The 19,415-nt window shown below is 37.6% G+C and overlaps 1 protein-coding gene across 7 annotated transcripts; it reads right to left on the bottom strand.

Moving 5' to 3' along the window:
- Positions 1 to 1,414: 1,414 nt before the first annotated feature.
- Positions 1,415 to 14,628, bottom strand: il6st (interleukin 6 cytokine family signal transduce). Of its 7 annotated transcripts, none has more exons than XM_026172860.2 (16): positions 14,467 to 14,628; positions 13,999 to 14,073; positions 10,748 to 11,047; positions 9,770 to 9,917; positions 9,129 to 9,289; positions 8,795 to 8,946; positions 8,108 to 8,276; positions 7,699 to 7,778; positions 6,468 to 6,726; positions 5,797 to 5,964; positions 5,103 to 5,204; positions 4,681 to 4,827; positions 4,436 to 4,576; positions 4,111 to 4,207; positions 3,689 to 3,770; positions 1,415 to 2,711 (listed from the first exon to the last, which is right to left on the bottom strand). In XM_026172860.2, exons 2-16 carry the CDS (start codon positions 14,060 to 14,062, stop codon positions 2,097 to 2,099), a joined length of 2,685 nt encoding a protein of 894 aa, XP_026028645.1. In that variant the 5' UTR covers positions 14,063 to 14,073; positions 14,467 to 14,628; the 3' UTR covers positions 1,415 to 2,096. The 7 variants fall into 7 exon arrangements, with proteins under 7 accessions (XP_026028645.1, XP_026028648.1, XP_026028647.1 ...); XM_026172863.2 differs by having other exon boundaries at positions 10,748 to 11,044; XM_026172862.2 differs by having other exon boundaries at positions 14,570 to 14,616.
- Positions 14,629 to 19,415: the final 4,787 nt, after the last annotated feature.

The following is a 19,415-nucleotide window of genomic DNA, read 5'->3' as shown; positions in this document are numbered from 1 at the left end:
ACTCCATCCTCAACCCGAAAAGGCCCCACAAGCTCATCTTTGATGATACCAGCCCTAACCAGTACTCCACCTCCACCTTGCTGGCGTCTGAGTCGGACTGGAGCTCTCTGCCCTTTACCAATCCAGCCACGGGCCCATCCATCTGGCCCATCAAGACTCACTCTCATTTCATCAGTCCATAAAACCTTAGAAAAACCAGTCTTGAGATATTTCTTGGCCCAGTCTTGACGTTTCAGCTTGTGTGTCTTGTTCAGTGGTGGTCGTCTTTCAGCCTTTCTTACCTTGGCCATGTCTCTGAGTATTGCACACCTTGTGCTTTTGGGCACTCCAGTGATGTTGCAGCTCTGAAATATGGCCAAACTGGTGGCAAGTGGCATCTTGGCAGCTGCACGCTTGACTTTTCTCAGTTCATGGGCAGTTATTTTGCACCTTGGCTTTTCCACACGCTTCTTGCGACCCTGTTGACTATTTTGAATGAAACGCTTGATTGTTCGATGATCACGCTTCAGAAGCTTTGCAGTTTTGAGACTGCTGCATCCCTCTGCAAGATATCTCACTATTTTTGACTTTTCTGAGCCTGTCAAGTCCTTCTTTTGACCCATTTTGCCAAAGAAAAGGAAAAGTAAGACAACATGCATGAAGAGGATGATGTGGACAAAATACTCATTTGCCTAATAATTCTGCACTCCCTCTAAAGTTAAAAGATTAAAACTGATAAAACAAGTTTAAAAAAAGAGACTTTGCCATTTGATTACATTTTGTATGATGGATTATACAGAAAAAGTAGAATTGGGCTGAAAGACCTTTCGCTTTATCACCTATTCAGGTTGTAAATCGTGTTTTTAAAAAGTAACTAAGTAACTAATTACTTTTGAAAATAAGTAATCAGTAAACTGGATTGCTTTTTTTGGGGAAGTAATCAGTAATTAGTTACTGATTACTTTTTTCAACTAACTTGACCAACACTGCATATACCATATACACCTGATTATTGGAGTGCTGCAGAAATAGTTAATGAAAGGTTCTCCTTGCTCCACAGAGCAACGCTGAAATTCTGTCAGAGTGCCCATTAGGTTTTTAGTCACCTCCTTGACTAAGGTCCTTCTAGGATGATCACTCATATTAGGAAGTGTCCTGGTGTCCACAAACTTGTCTCACTGGGACTTCCAACATTTATAAAATGTAGATATAAATGTAAAGTTAGATTACTGGCTCCACTATATGCTGTCAATGTTCTACTTCCAGTGCAGCAGGAGGCAAGTAGTCAGCAAGAAACTCTGGAAGAGAGAATCCAGTTTCCTTCATCTCAGAATGTACCCCATAAGCAAGCAATTAGGCATCTCCCAGGTTACTTACGTGTGACTCAAAGCAGTTCATTGGAATGTCTAGCAAAAATAAAAAAAACGAAGCTTACTGACTTCCCTTCATGTTTTATTGTTAAGCTTTAGCATGGTGACATTTGAAAAAGAAATACAATCAGCAGTGATTGATCAGAGCTGAAGCAATGCTGTTTATGACCACACGGTATTCCAAATTGTTTTAACATTGTGATACAACAAATTAAGATATAATGCTTGCTTTGACACAGCCTTAGGTGAGAAAACACATCTTCCAACAACATCTGGAATTAACATTAGGAAAACTGAAAAACAACAGTTTCAACATTTTAAGAGCTTCATGGTGCCTTTAATAAATGCAATAAAAACATAAGACTTTACATTCAGCTATAAACTGTCACTTAAAAATTAAAATTCAAGTGAGATTAAGGACATTAGGCTGCACTGAGCAGTCTGGCATGCCATTAGCAGTTTATGTTAGTATAAAATTGTATTTCGTCATTATGTTGAAGATGTTGTTTTATTTACAAAGAACTGGCTATGTAATTTTTCCTTGTGAGAGTAAAGCGTGCAAACGACAACCGCAAGCTCTAATTCACATTACTCTTTACAGTGTAATATAATGGGACTATTTACATTTGATTAAGTGCAAAAGATATACTGGGATTTGTTCAATACTTTAAATAAACACCCAGGACTAACAAAGGCACAAGACCACATATGTAGGTGATGCATGTATCAGACGAGCCATCTGAGTTCTTACTGTGGCCTGTAGCCACCCAGCTGAGGCATGTAGCTGGAGACCGGTGCTGGTATCCAGTCATCAGATTGGCAATCTGCAGGTGCTGTGTGTTCAGTGTCTTCTTCCAGGGGACAGAAGTCCAGCACCTCTTGCTGCTCCATCTCCAACGGGTTGAAGTCATTACTGTCGGTGGCATTTTCATTCCCTGCATTGTGAGTAAAGCAGGGCTGTCTCAGGAAACACTGTCTGCTGCCCTCCTGCACCATGGTGTCATGGTTCTCTTCACAGTCCAGCAGTGGCTGTGTGGACTCAGACCGTGAAAAAATGGACTGCTGGGGCAGAGAGCTTGGGTTCTGGCCCTTGTAACCACTGGAGGCGACTACAGAGGAGTACTGAATAGTGCTGGCCGTGGTGTCAGCCATATCACCACCCTCATCACTGTCAGACACACTCTGTCGAGGTGAGGACATGCAGGAGGAGCCACCGATTCCACTGCTGTGCTCCTCAGACAGATACTTGTCCTTTTTCAGAGGCAGACTTGCCTTGTCCTCCTCAAATACACACTTTGCATCACAAACATCCACATTAAGCACACTGATGCCAGATAGACAGTTCTCTCTTGGTGCCTCTGCCTGTAGAAAAAGAAAGCAAAAGAGAAATGCATCTGATTAAATACAAAACGGGACAGTATTAAGCTATCTACAGATAAAGACATATTAGACATATTAGTCAGTTTTAAAGCCTAATTTTGCCGTGCCACTGTAACTCAGTGCTTCAGCAGGCATCCACATGCCACTTGGCCAAAGTACAGCCCAGGTTCGAGTTCAAACCGTGGCCCTTTGCTGCAAGTTTTCCCCCTCCCTCACCACTTTCTTCTCTATCTGCACTGCTCCACTATCCAATAGAGGCAAAAATGTTTCAATAAAAAAAAGCTTGTTAGTTTGACACCTCTGTGCTTCCTCTCCTATGAAAGGGATTTGTAAATTAGGACACTATTAATGGGGTAATTCTTTTAGTCACTGGACCTCTCTGAAAGCTGTACCTGCAATGCTTTCAGCTGACATTTTATGCATGACACGAAACATGGAAGACAGTTCTTCACTCAGTACTCTGACCTTGTTGTATGAGGCAAGTGTCATTAGCTAACAGAAATGTCTATGCAGTGATGACAAACAGGGTTGAGAATGAGCAATCTGCTTTATGCAAGCAATCATTTGTGCTATGTCCTGGTGGTTTAATATTTTTTTTATTACCATTATTCTGGTCATGCTGACACACTAATGCAGGGGTGTCAAACTCAAATACACAGTGGGCCAAAATTCAAAACTGGAACAAAGTCGCGGGCTAACGTTAATATTTACTGAAAGATATTTATTCCTCCAGATATAAGAATGAATCTTTTCTTATGGACTCAAACACGTTTTGCTGAAAAACTGAATATGGAACAAACAAAGCTTAATACTAAACAATATATATATTAGCTGTATAATACCAGTAGGCCAGCTCTAATAGTAATTTGGTATGGCTTCGCCAAATTTGGCCTGCAGCCTAATTACATTTGGCCCGCGGGCCAGAGTTTGACACCTATGCACTAATGTGAAACTCTTACTTTCAAAGGATAATCTGGAGACCAGTTTCCAATGGTGCTATCTCCGGGATTTGGAATCTGAGGCCAAAAGTTGTCCTTGATCCTGTAGAAAAGAAAAAAACAAAACATACTTATATAGAAAAATACAATAACTCCAAAAATATTGAAATCACAGTTTCAGTGGAGCTATTATGATGAATATTGTGTATGAAGTAATGAATGTTTACAATTTTTAAGATTGGTATGCTCAAAATAAACTAGTATTATGTGCCTCATCCAATGACTAAAGTGCTGTACACCCAAAGGCACGTTAAAATGCCTGCAGTCTTGGAAAAGGTAAGATGCAACAAAGAGTAAATGGAAACCCTAGATGTACGTGTTCAGTTTACAGCCATTCACTGAGAGGCGGTAAACATCCCAAGAGATATTTATGGGTAACTTACACATCTTTTTTGCAGAAACAGAGCAGCATGGTCATGAGAACAACAAACAGAAACCCAAGGCTCACTCCTACCACAATGCCTTCAATTTCTCCTGGTGCTGTGAGGTGAAAAAGATATATAGATAAGACAAAGGGTTAACAGCAATTCAAAAACCAATGGTAAAAATCTAAACTTCAATTAGCCTCTCATCCAAGACGCTCCAGTAGCCTTCTTTTCAATCTCTCAAGATTACAACACCTCGATTGACTGAGACCCTACACAGACACTTTGGAAAAGGTAAAACTGACTTTGTGACATTTCTCAACTAGTTGGATCATGTACTGACCATATTTCAGAGTAGTGAACGAGTGGTTAGAGCCATTGACTGAGCCTCTGATAGTTGAAGCCTTTATCCAAATGTCATACTTTGTGTTGCGTGATAATGATGTCAAAATGTATGAGGTGGTGTTAGCTGGCACAGTTATGCCTGCAAGAAAGAACAACAGAAATCAAAGGTTAGCCTGGCAATTGAGTGTTTTCATTTTAAAAAGCTAACCTAACAGTTCAGCACAACATGGAACCAGTAGATACCACGAGTTTCAGTCCCACTTCGATAGTATATTGTGTAGTTTGTGATGAAGCCGCGTCGTTTTATCAGAGGAATCTCATCCCACTCCAGCTTGGCTGTGTAACATCCTGGGTCACCACTCAGGTTAACAATAGGGCCTTGTGATGGAACTGTACAAAAAAATAAAAATAACAACAAACTGACTTTAAGAACATCTCTGTGGAAATAACTGATAGACAATATATAACTTGTCAAATGATTAATATAAAAATTTTGCATAGAATCATCAAATGCATTCTATACAATCTCGTTAAAATGACATTATAACGGTTATGGCGTTAACATCAATTTTACGAGATTAACAGCATTATTCAAATTATAATATCCACAACAATTCAAAATACAATGGTTTACTATTGATTAATTGACAAGTATGATCTCTTACCTCCTTGTTCAAAATAGGCTCGTTCAAGGACTGGCTTCCCAACCAGTTTGCCATATATAGGGTACACTGATATTCTGTATTGAACAAATTGCTTAAGGTCCCCTAGATTTGACATCAAGGTTAAAAAAGGGGGGAAAAGCACTCTTTAATTAATAGCAATCTTATACAACATGCAGTTAGAGTAAAGCAACAGAAGCTATTAGTATTAGCAGCCATAGTAAAAGTTAACTTAAAGGTTTTGCTTTAAGATCCGCTGCAGTGTATGCAAAATATATTAATTCCTTGTTACAAGAGAATACTTTCTTGCTTTAACAAGGTTGTATTAAAGTCACTATAACATATTTATCATTTGTGTTGCTTATCAATAAGAAACTTGACTCTTTATAACGCCATATCATTATCATTAAACAATGAAATCAGAGACTAGCTTTTTGACTCCACCTTTTTATCGCTTTTTAAAAAGATCTACCTAAAGTGCCATCTGCACAGTACAGTCAGTCTCCTCTTTATGACAGCTCAAACTAAACAACAGCTTCAACAACAGCCATGACACGAGAGAGATTTTATGATGGGTGCCATATGCCTTTAAACAACTAAATGAACATTCTCCAAACGTGGTTATTCCATATTTCTTCAAGAGGGTTGTACAACAACTTTTTGTTTCCTAAACCCTCAGAAAAACAGAAAAAAATACCTTTAATTGCAGTGTAGTTTGTTTTTCCATTTTCCCTCTGCCAGTTTCTCTCACCATCACTGACCCATTCCACCACATACTCGGACACTGTTCTGTTAGGGGGTTTCCATGAAAGAAACAGCTGACCGTTATGGGACTGTACCTCCGTTTTTTCCACTGCAGGAGGTTCTGTAACAGACACACACACACATGAAATAACAAATATAACCATAGCCCAATTTGTCATACATTGGGTCTTGATTTGGACCAGACTTAGTGAATAAACTACATTTAGTAAATTATAAAACTCATCTGACCTCGAGTTAAAACCTGCTAAGAACTTTGAGTTAAAGTTCTGAAATTATCTACTATGTGTATACTAGGCATATAATCATACATTACTCACACCACTATACTGATTCTGTTAACTGCAGTTTTATACCTGGGGCTTCGCAAACAGCTGAGAGTTAAAAATTATGATCATAAACCACATGGCATCCTGGTTCATGGTTGCTGCTGGGTCCCTTTGGATACCATCGTACGTCTCTGTTACTGTTACTTATTAATCAAGAACATTCTAATTTGTGTGTGTGATTTTATGCTGAAAATATTATCTGGACTGCTTTAGATTATATGTCACAGTTGTGTCTAAATGTCACGCCTGTAAATTCAAGGTCAACATGGACACTTACCCCGTGTTTTGCGGGAAATGATCAACTTTGCCTGAGGAGATGCCCCCACAGAATTTATGGCTGTGACATACACGGTCACAGACTCCTCATCATCCAAGGTAATCGTTTTTAGTGGAGTGATCTGTTTTTTACTTGAGCTGCCATCTGTCAGACTTCTGTTCACTGGAATAATCTCCCAAGTTCCATTCCTGATACTATCCTTTTGTTTCTCAATCATTATGTTAAATCTTCTTATCCTCCCATTGGAAAACTCTGGATCCTGGATGAGCAAAGTTGCAGACAGTATGCAGACAGTTCTCATTATTACACAAAAACAACCAACATGACTGCTAGCATAAATGCTAAAAAAACCCCCAAAATGCCAGTGTGTCTATGAAACAAAATTATTTATGTTATTTATCACACTGAACAGTGTGTTCAATAGAGCCCGACAGATAAATCTGTGGGGCCAATATATTGGCTGATATTAGTTACTTGCCAAAATTTTGGTATAGCCACAAATATCAAATTATGCCTTAAAAAATAAACAAGAGATGAGAGAAACACCCTTTATCTATGTTAACACTGTTGATGTTACAATATGTAACTTGCCTGTTAGTAGCATATATTTGAAAAGCAAACATATGCAATTACAACAACTGGTGCAAAGTGCAAATCTACAACTTGGTGTGACAATAAAATAAGATGATTTTTAAACTGGATTGTTATATTATCCGAATAAGGCTATACATAAAAATTAAGGAAATCTTTAGTGTGTCTGAAAGAAAAGAACAAATATTATTAAATGACCTCTCGTATTCCAATTTTTAAATCTGTTATTCAAACCATTGACTATATCCAGGACTATATCGCAATCTGTCCAACTCATTCATTCTATTCTGTTAAAATTTTATTGATCTAGCCATTCATCAAACTGCTTGCTATAATGAATAAAATATTTTAACTATAATTAACTATACTGAAGACTATGAAAATAGTCTATGACAGTCTGTTCTAACATGTTGGCTGTGGTGAGTTAGGGTTGGCAGCAATAGTTCCTTTTGTTTGTGTTTTTAACTGGTTCAGTTCAGTTAAAAATGTATCTAAATGTTTTGGTCCATCTGTAGAATGTCTATCATTTATGTTAAACCTTTCATGTCAAATAAATTCTAATGCTTTGTGCTTATGACAACAGGAGTATTGTTAGATAAAACTGTTTTTAAATGTTAAATTGAATGTGATGGAAATTTACCTTACAAATGAACTCAATTTGTCGTTTATTTAGGCCTTCCTCCGACGTGATTATCCATACATCTGGTTTACTTTTTGGTACTAGGTAAAAGAAAAAGAACAGAATATTAAATCTTTTAGTTTATCAAAAGGACAAAAGAACCCGTAAACACATGGGTGGACAATGTATGCAGTTTCACAGGTTCAGTAAATCTTCTCACTGCCAGAGGTTTTTATTTTCAATCTTTATGCTTTTGGATACAAAAAGCTCTTGAGGACTTCAGAGTCTGAATAGTTTATTCATCGTGTATAACATAGTATTAAGTGAACAATTTATTAATCATAACTGTGCTAATTGTCTGTAGCAAAATATTTCATTTGATGAAATGCTTTTACTGAAACTAGTCCGAACTGGAATTCATAATACTCACAATCCTCTGGTGTTCTCTCGGTAACGTTGCTACTCCAGTCACTCCAGTAACCACAGTGCTTGTTATTATTATTATATTTGCACCGTACCTGAGTGACATAAACTGTGTCTGGTTGCAGGTTCTGGAGTCTAAAGGACTGTATATACCTCGAAGTGTCTGCCAGAGGTACCTAAAAACATAAACCATATGTCACTTAAAAATAAAACAAGAGTTAATATGTACCAGTCTGAGAAGAATCACATTTAAAATATTAAGACTCTAAGATTTCAGCAAATACAGGACCCTCTTGCTTTGAGGCAACAGTACTAACCACAGAGCCACTGTGTTACCATTTGAGCACCTTGAGCAAGTGCTACAAAGATAAAATGGTGTACACACTGTACAGGGACACTGTAGAAGGTTGTATAGAACACAAAAAAACATATTACTGTGCTAAAGTAAACCTTCATTCTCAATCACTCTCAAGAGCTTTGTGGAGAACAGATTCAACATGTCATGAAACTAAATCAGATTTTCTTAAAATTGTCAGTAATACAATTTCTGCAGATTTGTTCATTAATACATAACACAACACTGGAATCTTAACTGATTTACAGGTTTACACAATAGTTTGAATCTTTTAGAAATATGGTAATATTGTCTTTTACAATGGCAATTTTTGATGGAAGGGTATACAAACATACTTACATAAAACCACTTTTGAGATCCCAATGGGCAGAATCTAATTTCATATATCGTTTCCAGATAACTTTTATCAATAGAAGAATTCCAGCTCATCACAAGGGAGGTGGGAAAAACTGCCTCTGAAATGACTGCGACGGATGGAGGCTTTGTTTTTACTGTCACACACACACACACACACACACACACACACACACACACACACACACACACACACACACACACACACACACAGAATTCAAGACAATCAACATCACTTAATCTGAATATACGTTTTAGACTACTGGCTCAGAACATGCAAATATGTTAAACATAATAATCAAATGTACTATTTACTTACCAAAGCAATTAGCAAGCTTTATCAGATGTTCAGACTCTTCTTTTCCAAGTTCATTTTGTGCCACCACCCAAATCTCCAGTTCCATATGATGAGGAAAGAGATTCAGATCCACTGTGGTTTTGTTTACTGGCCCTAATATTGATGCAGTATAAATTTTATCACTAAAAAAAGAAGTAGAAGACAATTTACTTGACAGTAAAACCTACACAAAGCTTGACAACTGGTATTCATTACTAGTTTAAAAAGTCACATTACATTTAGGTGGCATAATGGTGCAAAGATTTGCACAATCAGGGTATGCATGGTCTCTTTGCCCCTGCATGGGTTCTCTTGAGGTACTCTAGCTTCCTCCCACAGTCCAAACACATGCATGTTAGATTAAGTGGTCAGGATAAATTACCCCCTATGTGTCAAGGTGCCCATGTTTCGTGTGTTCATATTTGATTGTGGCCGTGTGGCTATACAACTTGACACTGACAGACATTACATGTTTAAATTGTCCATACCAGGAACATAAAAATGTAATACAACACTACTGTGATGAGCTGGCTTTAACATACAGCTTGACTTAGTTTCACCATAATGAATGAAAAACAGAATTGTAAACAAAAAATGTAATGATTCATGAAGCGTGTACTCACCCCGTTTGTCTAATAAACAGTGTATAATTTGTAGGGACAGCTTCCGTTTGATGTCCTACTGCTTCCCACTGACATTTGATGTTTGATGAGATAGTGTCGCTCTCCTGAACTGCTATACAGGACAGATTCTTTGGCTTCTCCGGGCGATCTGATATTTAAACAAAACAAAAACTAAACTCACAAAGTTTATCTCTGCATGCCACAAAATTACAATTTTCAGTGCATTTTTTCTGTATCATTATCAGGTGGTTTATATATATATATTAAATTTAAATTCAGCTTACAAATGAGGACAAAATAATTACCCCTTTATGAAATTCAAAGTTTTTATCAAAGTTTTGCTGTTTGCTTTTTAACAGAGAAAGGGATTTTCAACATAGTATTTCTTAACAGACTAGTTTTATTTAGAAAACAGCATTAAGTATTTATATTAGCCCACAATAAGAAGTATTTCACCCCCCAAAAATAAATAAATACTGGCAACGGCCAGTGGTACCCTTCAGCCTCCAGATACATCTATGGTATCAACGTTTCTCCCATTTTAAACACTACAGCCAGATGAACATTTTTGGCATTTCCTTGCCTGTATGATTCAACATACATCAAGACAACACTACAGGCTGTTTTCTCCAAAAAATGATACACAATTGACTAATAGCATCAGGGTTAATCATTTTAACCCTGGTATTAGTTTGTCTTAACTAATTTTGTTTCTGTGTGCAAAGTAAAATAATATAGATATCCAAAATAAAACCAAGATATTTGGAAAAGCTGTGTTTCACAGCACTTGGAAAATACTTGAATACTTGAAAATTAAATTTTCATAGGGGGGCTAATAATTCTGTCATCATATACTATTGGAAACACAGAAAGGAAAACAAACTACTGTTATCACAACCGATCGAAAAAAAAAAGAGTTATAGCTGCATTTGGGTAAAAACAGCAATAGATTTTCAAGTTATGACAATAAGAACTTACAGCCTTTCCTCAGCCAAATCCCATGAGTAAATTTGCCCCTGTTTAGGACAACATAGTGTGACTCTGTCTTGCAGCTGCAAAATAACCATTCAGACTTTTCACTTCTGATGGTGACAGTGACATTAAGTGCTGAACTGTTGATCTTGATGTAATGTTCTTTGGGTATAATTTCAGAAAGCTTCCAGTAGAGATCATCTGCTGTGACTTCAGTTGTGTTGTTGATCATGCAGATAGCTGTCAAGTTAGACCCAATCTGAACCACTGGAGACTGTGGGGCTATCACCAAATGATAGTCGTCTTCTGAAGGTCAAAACAAAAAACCAAACACACACACAAAAAAAAAGTAAACCCACATGCAGAGTAAAACTCAGAAAAATATAGCTGATGAGCACTGTGCTTGTGTCAGCAACAAGATTATTAATACATTTCTGTGAGTCTGAGCCATCAAATTACCCACAGTTCCTGTCACAGTCTAAGCAATACAACCACAATAGGAACATCTGCTGCTAAGTGTGATGAGACGTGACCACATTCCTCTTTTTAATGCAACATTAAACTCCGCCTGTCACGGCAACATGGACACACATGGTGTCCATGGTTATACCAAGTCAGAAAAATAATCATCTTTTACACTAGTTACAGTACAGCACAATGTCTTTACAGTCATTACATAATTAACATTGCAGTTACAATTTCCCAACTTTTGGGATATATAAGGTTGAGGTGGAGGTGGGCATAGCTAAAACGTTGTGCTCATCATGCTGGCTTGTAACTAGCTTCCCTGAAACAGAGAAAGCTGGAGGGATTCTGATGGCCCCCAAACATCTGTACATATGAAGTACAGATGTACAAATTATTTAACCTTTACCATAAATGCTTATTTTTTTTGCGCATCATTCACGCTTACGTTTGAAATCATCAAACAAACTGTATTTTAAACAAAGAAAACCCAGGTAAATACAAAATTGATTTTGTAAATTATTTGAATTATAAAGGAAATAAAGATATCAAAACCAACAAGGCCCTATGTGAAAAGGTAATTGCCTACGAACCTAATAGCTACCTGTGCCACCATTGGGAGGAAGAACTTCAATATAATGTTTGCACTATCTCAGTTCTTGATAAATTATGAATTAACTGTGATTAATCATATGTTTCAGAAAGCTGAGTTTAATTTCGGTGGTCACACCCAGATCGATAAAAACCAACAAAAATAGAACTTGTTTGACAGAGCGAGGCAGGCTAAAAGATCTCAAAACAAAGCAAAAATGTCAGAAATCAGGAAGGGGCCATATTCATTCTCAGAGAATTGTAATTCTTTAGGTAGTGAAGCTAGTCTTCCCTAATCATTTGGGAAGCATTAGCTGCCAAATCTGCTGCCAATTTACAAAGACAATAGGAAGAGCTTTAACCATCACTTCATTTCAAAGGTAGAGGTGGAGTAAGAAACCATCAATTTTCTTCTGGAAAGAATAACATACAGAAACTGAGCAGAAAAACAATGATATGACAGAAAAAATTGACACCAACAAACACAACAGACACAAGGCTGGAGAAAAACGACAGACAAAAAAGAAACATCTCTTTTGAGGTGTCATCACAGACAGCCATGTGTCTGTAGTAGGTAGCAAACTATCATTAATTTCTTCATGCAAAAATAAATAAACAAATAAACCGACTGATCAAGATTTTTTTTTACTAATTAATTTTAGGTCCTGTTAGGTCTCACACTGCTCTTCTGTCTATCTCTCCTTTCCATATGCTGCTCCCCTGAGCTTGTCTGTTTCAATATCAACTGCATGTGCTTTTTCTCACTTGTCCTTACTAACCATATGTAATAAAAAAAAATTTGTAAAACTATATATGTGTTGTATTTTCAACTTTAACTTTTTAATTAGAATTCTCTGTCCAGAGGCCTGCTCTTTTTTTTCTTTAAATCACCTCAATTCTTCAATTTTGAAAAGTACAGTTTATCTCAGCCTTTACAAAAAAGGCCTGCAGAGGTAAAGTTAAAACAAAACACTTCATTTGCATTTTGAACTGGTACACAATGTCAATGACAAAACACTGTTTCCACTCTCACATTAGTTGGATAGAACCAGTGTCTAGATGACTAATTAGATAATTCATTCAAATAAAGCCAGTGTTACATGTAGCACAACTGCTCAGAACTGATTCTGAGTCTATTTTTTGTATGATTTGGCTTGCCTCAGCCTTTCTGTCCTGTTTCCCTCCTTAAATGTGGCTTATTGATTGTGACCATTACTGATGAGGTTTCAGCAAATAGTAGATTGATCACCTGATCAGGTCTTTGCTGGATTTTGTTTCTTCTATTTTTAAGGAAATAATTTTAAAACACTCTTCAATTACTGTAGATAGTGTTTTAGGACTGTCACTTCTTTTGTCCTCCACTGTCCACCAACCTGGCAACTTAAAATAGGCTCTTTGCTAAGTTGTCTGTTATGTGTAGACAACACTAAGTTAGGTGCCTTTTTATATTTGAATGATTTAGTGTTAAGGGTCTTAACAAAGAAAAGAAACAACCTTCTTATGATAATGGCCAGGAACAAAGACTGGACTGAAAATGAAAGTGAAATGAGTGGGGGGGGAAGCAGCCAGTGCTTAGGGAAAACTGTAAAAGACCATCAGAAAGCCAGGGGAACTAATGCTTAAAGATATGTCAATAAAAATGAGTACAAAATCTGGTTCTCTAGAACCACAATATAAAGAAATAAGCAATGAATCAAGATTATTCGCTCTATCACCGCCACAAAACACACATGCTAGGACACAAGGAATCAGATGAGAAAGCTCTATTTTGTGCATCATCTTTGCAGCACTAAAGAAAGGCTTTTATTAGGTAACAACTGCATCACCTCTAAAATAACCCTTTGGTCCACATCTCACATGAAGCTGCATCGCCGTTTTCCCTTTGACAGATAATAATTCTCAAATATGTAATCAGCAATGTTTACTAGTACTTGTATTTATTACTGAGCTGATATCAATTCAGCCAGTATTTTTTACTCACAATTGAATTACCTTACCTTGAACGTGGTAAAATATGCTTAAAAAAACCTTCTGAAAGTGTGTTATTATACCCACACTGGGGCAGCAGGAAATATGACACTAAAAATGTTGTCAAAAACAATCTACATTCTGAGTGTCCATTTTGATTCATTCTTGCGTGTATACTAAAAGATAACACTCCCCAGTGACTAAAGATGAATTGTACTGTTGATGATACTGACCAGCAGCGAGAACAGAAGCCAGCCAAGCTAAAACCCACAGATGGAGCACAGCCGCAGAGACCATGATGACAACGACTATATAGAAAGACAAAAATAAATAAATAACACCAGTTAGGAAAGAATTGTATCTGTTTTGTTTCAAACACACAACTTCGCAGCTTGTTTTAGCATCATCGTATCGTACAGCGTTGAGTTAATTAAACTGAATAATCATTTACTGAGTTTTTCATACGTTTAGTAATAACTGTAATACCACAGTAATAACAGTAATAACTGTGATACTAATAATGTGGCAAAGACACTTAAATTTAGGATTTCATTACGATGCTACGAAACAGCAGCTAGCGTCGATGCTAGGAACCCATGTCCACGGCAGTCACGTCGCATTAGCCAACGAACTCACATTGTCATTCCTGCTAATTGTAGTGTTTCCACAAAAACAATCAAAAGAAATCGGTCATAACTTACGTAAAAGTTATCCGTTACTGTCCTTGTACAATGCTGGTTAGCCGCGTAGTATATTTATGTACACCCAGCAAGTGTCTAGACAACTTAAACAATTTTTAGATACCATTTCTCGCTCACCGTGCGTCTGGTTCTTGGTATAAGACCACCCACTTCCCGTCAAAGGTAAGCCTGTGTCGCAATAGGTTACGTAGCGGCGCTACTCATTAGCCGATCTCACAACGTCGTGATGGCCCTAAACCATTTCTGCTGTGTGTCTGCCATATTGACTAAGCGTTTTGATATCTGGTGAAGTGCACTCGTGACTAAATGCTGTTTGCTGATTTTACAGACAAACTGTCAATTAAACAACTTTGACGAATCGGAGACTTTTGCTGTGTGTGTTTGGTGGGACTTGCGCTCTTATTTCCCGTATGTCTCCGCCTTTCGCCTTCAGAACAAGAATACACAACATCAGGAATCCCTTGGCACTGACTTTAGCTACATGACAAAGCAGCATGATATTCCTGATCCGTTGGAAATTGGAATTAGTCACTCTTTGTTAGACCCTTGTCAAACAACAGGCTTTACATACTGTGCAAGGCATTGATGAGAAGTGTGGGGACAGCACATTAACATGCCTACGGACAGTTTCTAAAAGGAAGTACACTAATGTAAATAAAAGCAGAAGCTTATAATCATATGTTAAGAGCCTCCTTCTGCTTGCTGCAGAATCATTTACATTTACTTTTAATATTATATATGCAAATGATACAGTTTTATATGTAGTAAGAAGTTTTCATAGATTTTATCGATAGTTTTAATAAATGAATATTTAGAAGACGATAACTATAGACGAAGCTTTCAGGATATAAAAAAGGATACAAGTCTCTACTTGCCTTTCTACAAAATCGCTGCAGGGCACTGAAGCTGGTTTTATGATCCCGCAAACTTGGCCGTCCCCGTACACTTCTGACAGAAGCGGAATTTATGGTTAAGCAGGTAACCCATTTGCTGTCCACATCACTCCAGGGAGCTCGACCATAAAAGCAGCTTGATCGTGTATTGTCTGGGCATTGGCTGGGTCTTTTGTGGTGTTACTTGAAGAGACTGAGAGGGAAAAGATTAGAAATGAGTATCCTCACAATTTTTAGTGCTCAACAGAAGTTTTAAAAAAACAACTTAAATATTTTCCAAATCTCACTAGTGGTTATAAAACGCATTTTTTCTGTGGTTTTAATTATAATGCCCCAACAGGGACATTTTCAGGTAAAAGGTGGTCCTGCAGTTTGAGTGGGTATGGGCAACAGAGAACGGGGCAATGGTGACTAAGGTTAATGTACTACATTTATTTCATCTTGATATGCCATTGGACAGACAACAAAGAAAACAAACAAAAATCAGACCATGAGAAAAAAAAGAGCAATGGGAGAAATTTAAGAAAAAAATTACAATGGATCATTTTGAATATAAAGTTGAAATTAAGAGATTGCAGTTGTTGTTTCAAGACAAACTGTTTCCCCATGTGTATTTGTGTGTATTTTTGTTCTTGTGGAGTTGTGAAATGTTGAAAAAAAGTAGTTATATTTCAAAGTACGAATCAAATGAAGAGCAAGAGTTCTTGCTCTGCCCATTCTAAAGGATGTCTCAATGTGTATCAGGTGGTGACTTGTGTGTTAATCCCAGAGTGCATTTTTTCTAATTCTTCTTTCAGCTGCTCCCTATAAAGGTCGCCACATCAGCCTCTATCTGCCGCTAACATCCTTTTCTATCACAGCCCTCTAGATGTCCTCCACCCCATTGTCACGGTCTGCCCCGCAGACCGAGTGGAGAGAGAATGGAGGACCCAGGAGCAGACACAGGCGAGGAGGCAGAACTGAACTTTAAAAAAAAGGCGAGCCTGTATTGTGGGCTGATACAAAGGCATAACAAAACAGCAGGGACTGTGGCTACCTAAACTAAAACCTAAACTGGAGAAACTAAGAACAGCGAAAACTACGACAATGACCACTGAGACGACTATAAGCAAGACTTAGTGCAGGGACATGAAAGAACTAAGAAACACTGGCTGTGTCCCAATTCAGGGTCTGCACGCTTGAAGTACGCATTTTAAGTGCGATTATGTCACCGCCACGCGACGACCAATAGTCGACCTTAATCTTACAGAGAATGTGATGATTTTATGGATAATTAAAGTCAGTCATATATTCACAAACACAACAAGCCGAGTGATGCTGCTCGGTTTGCAGTCCTGAATATCACTGCACAAGCAGGATTCACTGCACTGTTAATGTTAGCTATGTTATATTGCTGCCTCTGTTCGGTGGTGTCGAGCCAAACGGATTTTAACATGTGTTTGAACGAGCTGACGGTTCACTCGTTAAGCTGAAAGAAAGATGCTTTAATCACAGGAGTCACACATGTGTCCACTGTACCATCTGGGAACTCTTCTTGTTTAGCACTTGTAATAACACAAACACTAAATCCTCCTTCTCTTGTGCTGTTTTGTAGCAGTGTGTACACCCGAGACTGTCACCTGTCTGTCTGTCCTGCACTCTCTCTCTGTTTCTTTTTCTCTGATTGTGGAATAAAAGTATGAACATGTGTTTATAAGTTACACTTGTGTTTGAATCCTGCAGCTTATCACACATTTGATTTCCATGTGTGACAACTGCAAGTGTCCAGAGTGAGGACAGACTGAGGGACCCACTGCTGCGCATCATCTGTGAGGCTTCGCACCCCTGATGATCCACCAGGACAAACTCAGCAGTGTGTGAGGAAGAGGAGGAGGAAGAGCCAGCAGCAGCTGACAGATGGAGAGAATAGACAGACTGTTCCCTGTTTGTGAAGGACTACTAGAAAAGTTTAACATAACTAATTGTCTGCCCTGAATCAGTCTTATTAGGTAATGTTCAAATAATGTTATCATTCCAGTGTTTTCAGTGTGGGAGAAAGTACTCAGGGCCTTCAAGTTACACACTATGAAAGGCAGAAACAAGTTTAATATTCAGAAACCTAAAGTATGTATCAGCAGCAGAATAACAAATGTTTGTTTCAGTTCTATGAAGCTTTGAGTATTTTGGATTAGTAGCACTGCTGTGTTTGTTGCATCATATTGCTGTAATTGTTTATATGCTTTATATATTCTGAGGTAAGTTGATCTATATGTTACATCATATTCTATGAGGATGTTATGTGTTTGTGTACTTTCTGCCCAGTTTGACCCATTTAGAATAGAATAGAATAGAATAGAATTCAACTTTATTGTCATTGCACATGCACAGGTACAGGGCAACGAAATGCAGTTTGCATCCATCCAGAAGTGCTTTAGTGATATAGATATATTACAATATATATTAGCAATAATATAGATATGTGAGTATATTACAGAAATGGGTCTATTATGGTATGTTATAATGTACACGGTATGAAGTATGTTGTGAATATTCTATAACTATAAGTATGTACAGGCTGTAGTGAGTACAAGCTATGTACAGGATATGAACAGGATATAAATATGAAAAACTATACAGAATATGAAATAAATAACTTTACAGAAATCTGAGATATACAGCTATACAGAAATGGGAACTATGGAAGTTGTAAACAGTTGTAGGGTTAAAAATTATCGAATGTACAGAATGATTATTTACACAGAGCTATACAGTAGTGCAGTTAAGATAAGTGAGATATAATTCCTACAGAGGCTATATAAAGTGCTAGTGGTTGTGAGTGGTGGTTCAGTCCATGTTATTATTGTGTGTTTGAGGGTACGGTTGTCCATTGTGGGTGTGTGTATGTTCAGTCCATGTGTTAACGTGGGTCAGATGTCAGGAGGCAGAGTTCAGGAGTCTGACAGCTGTGGGGAAGAAGCTGTTCCGGTACCTGGTGGTCTTAGTCCGGAGGCTCCTGTAGCGCCTCCCAGAGGGCAGGAGGGTGAAGAGTCCATGTGGTGGGTGACTGGGGTCTTTGATGATTTTCCCAGCCCTTTTCAGACACCGCTTCCTGTAGGCCGCAAACTTGGCCTTCCCCGTACACTATTCCGGTTTTATGCATAAAACCAGCTTCAGTGCCCTGCAGCGATTTAGCAGAAGTCATCCTGTTTAAGGCTCTGATATCTATTCTGTATGACTTAAAGCAGTTATGACATGGTCTGATTTTCTCACACAATAAAGGAATATTTAATATATCAGTCTACTCTTCATTTTGTCAGAAACAGTTTTCACAGCTCGTACATTTTCTTTTTACACATGTATGTAAGCATTGAGCCAAATTTAGTAATGCCAACATATTAAACAAACAATATTTGTCTCTTATATATAATACATCTATACTGTCACAGATACTTGTCTTTGAGTGAAGATTTACGGTAATAGGAAATATAAATAACTGCAACTTGAATCTTTGACCCAGAGTTCAAGCTCACTGCTGTTATATCATGATAATCTGACAATACATATAATATTGGCCATATTATATTTACATTACCACAGTGAGATGATTTTAGTCTCATGAACAACATTAGGCTAAAAGATCTCAAAACAAGGCAAAAATGTCAGAAATCAGGAAGGGGGCATATACATTCTCAGAGAATTGTAATTCTTTAGGTAGTGAAGCTAGTCTTCCCTAATCATTTGGGAAGCATTAGCTGCCAAATCTGCTGCCAATTTACAAAGACAATAGGAAGAGCTTTAACCATCACTTCATTTCAAAGGTAGAGGTGGAGTAAGAAACCATCAATTTTCTTCTGGAAAGAATAACATACAGAAACTGAGCAGAAAAACAATGATATGACAGACAAAATTGACACCAACAAACACAACAGACACAAGGCTGGAAAAAAACAACAGACAAAAAAGAAACATCTCCTTTGAGGTGTCATCACAGACAGCCATGTGTCTGTAGTAGGTAGCAAACTATCATTAATTTCTTCATGCAAAAATAAATAAACAAATAAACCGACTGATCAAGAT

The sequence above is a fragment of the Astatotilapia calliptera genome, chromosome 7 (assembly GCF_964374335.1).
Source record: "Astatotilapia calliptera chromosome 7, fAstCal68.1, whole genome shotgun sequence".
Lineage (NCBI taxonomy): Eukaryota > Metazoa > Chordata > Actinopteri > Cichliformes > Cichlidae > Astatotilapia > Astatotilapia calliptera.
The sequence above is the reverse complement of the archived record's forward strand: the minus strand, read 5'-3'. Positions and strand labels throughout refer to the sequence as shown.

What these genes read in the sequence shown, in the direction of transcription:
- il6st (XM_026172860.2), bottom strand. Translation starts at nt 14,062, where the DNA reads ATGGTCTCTGCGGCTGTGCTCCATCTGTGGGTTTTAGCTTGGCTGGCT. An exon ending in GGCTTCTGTTCTCGCTGCTG is followed by an intron (nt 11,048 to 13,998) that starts GTCAGTATCATC and finishes TTTGACCTTCAG; the next exon opens with AAGACGACTATCATTTGGTG. An exon ending in CATTTCCCGCAAAACACGGG is followed by an intron (nt 5,965 to 6,467) that starts GTAAGTGTCCAT and finishes TGTCTGTTACAG; the next exon opens with AACCTCCTGCAGTGGAAAAA.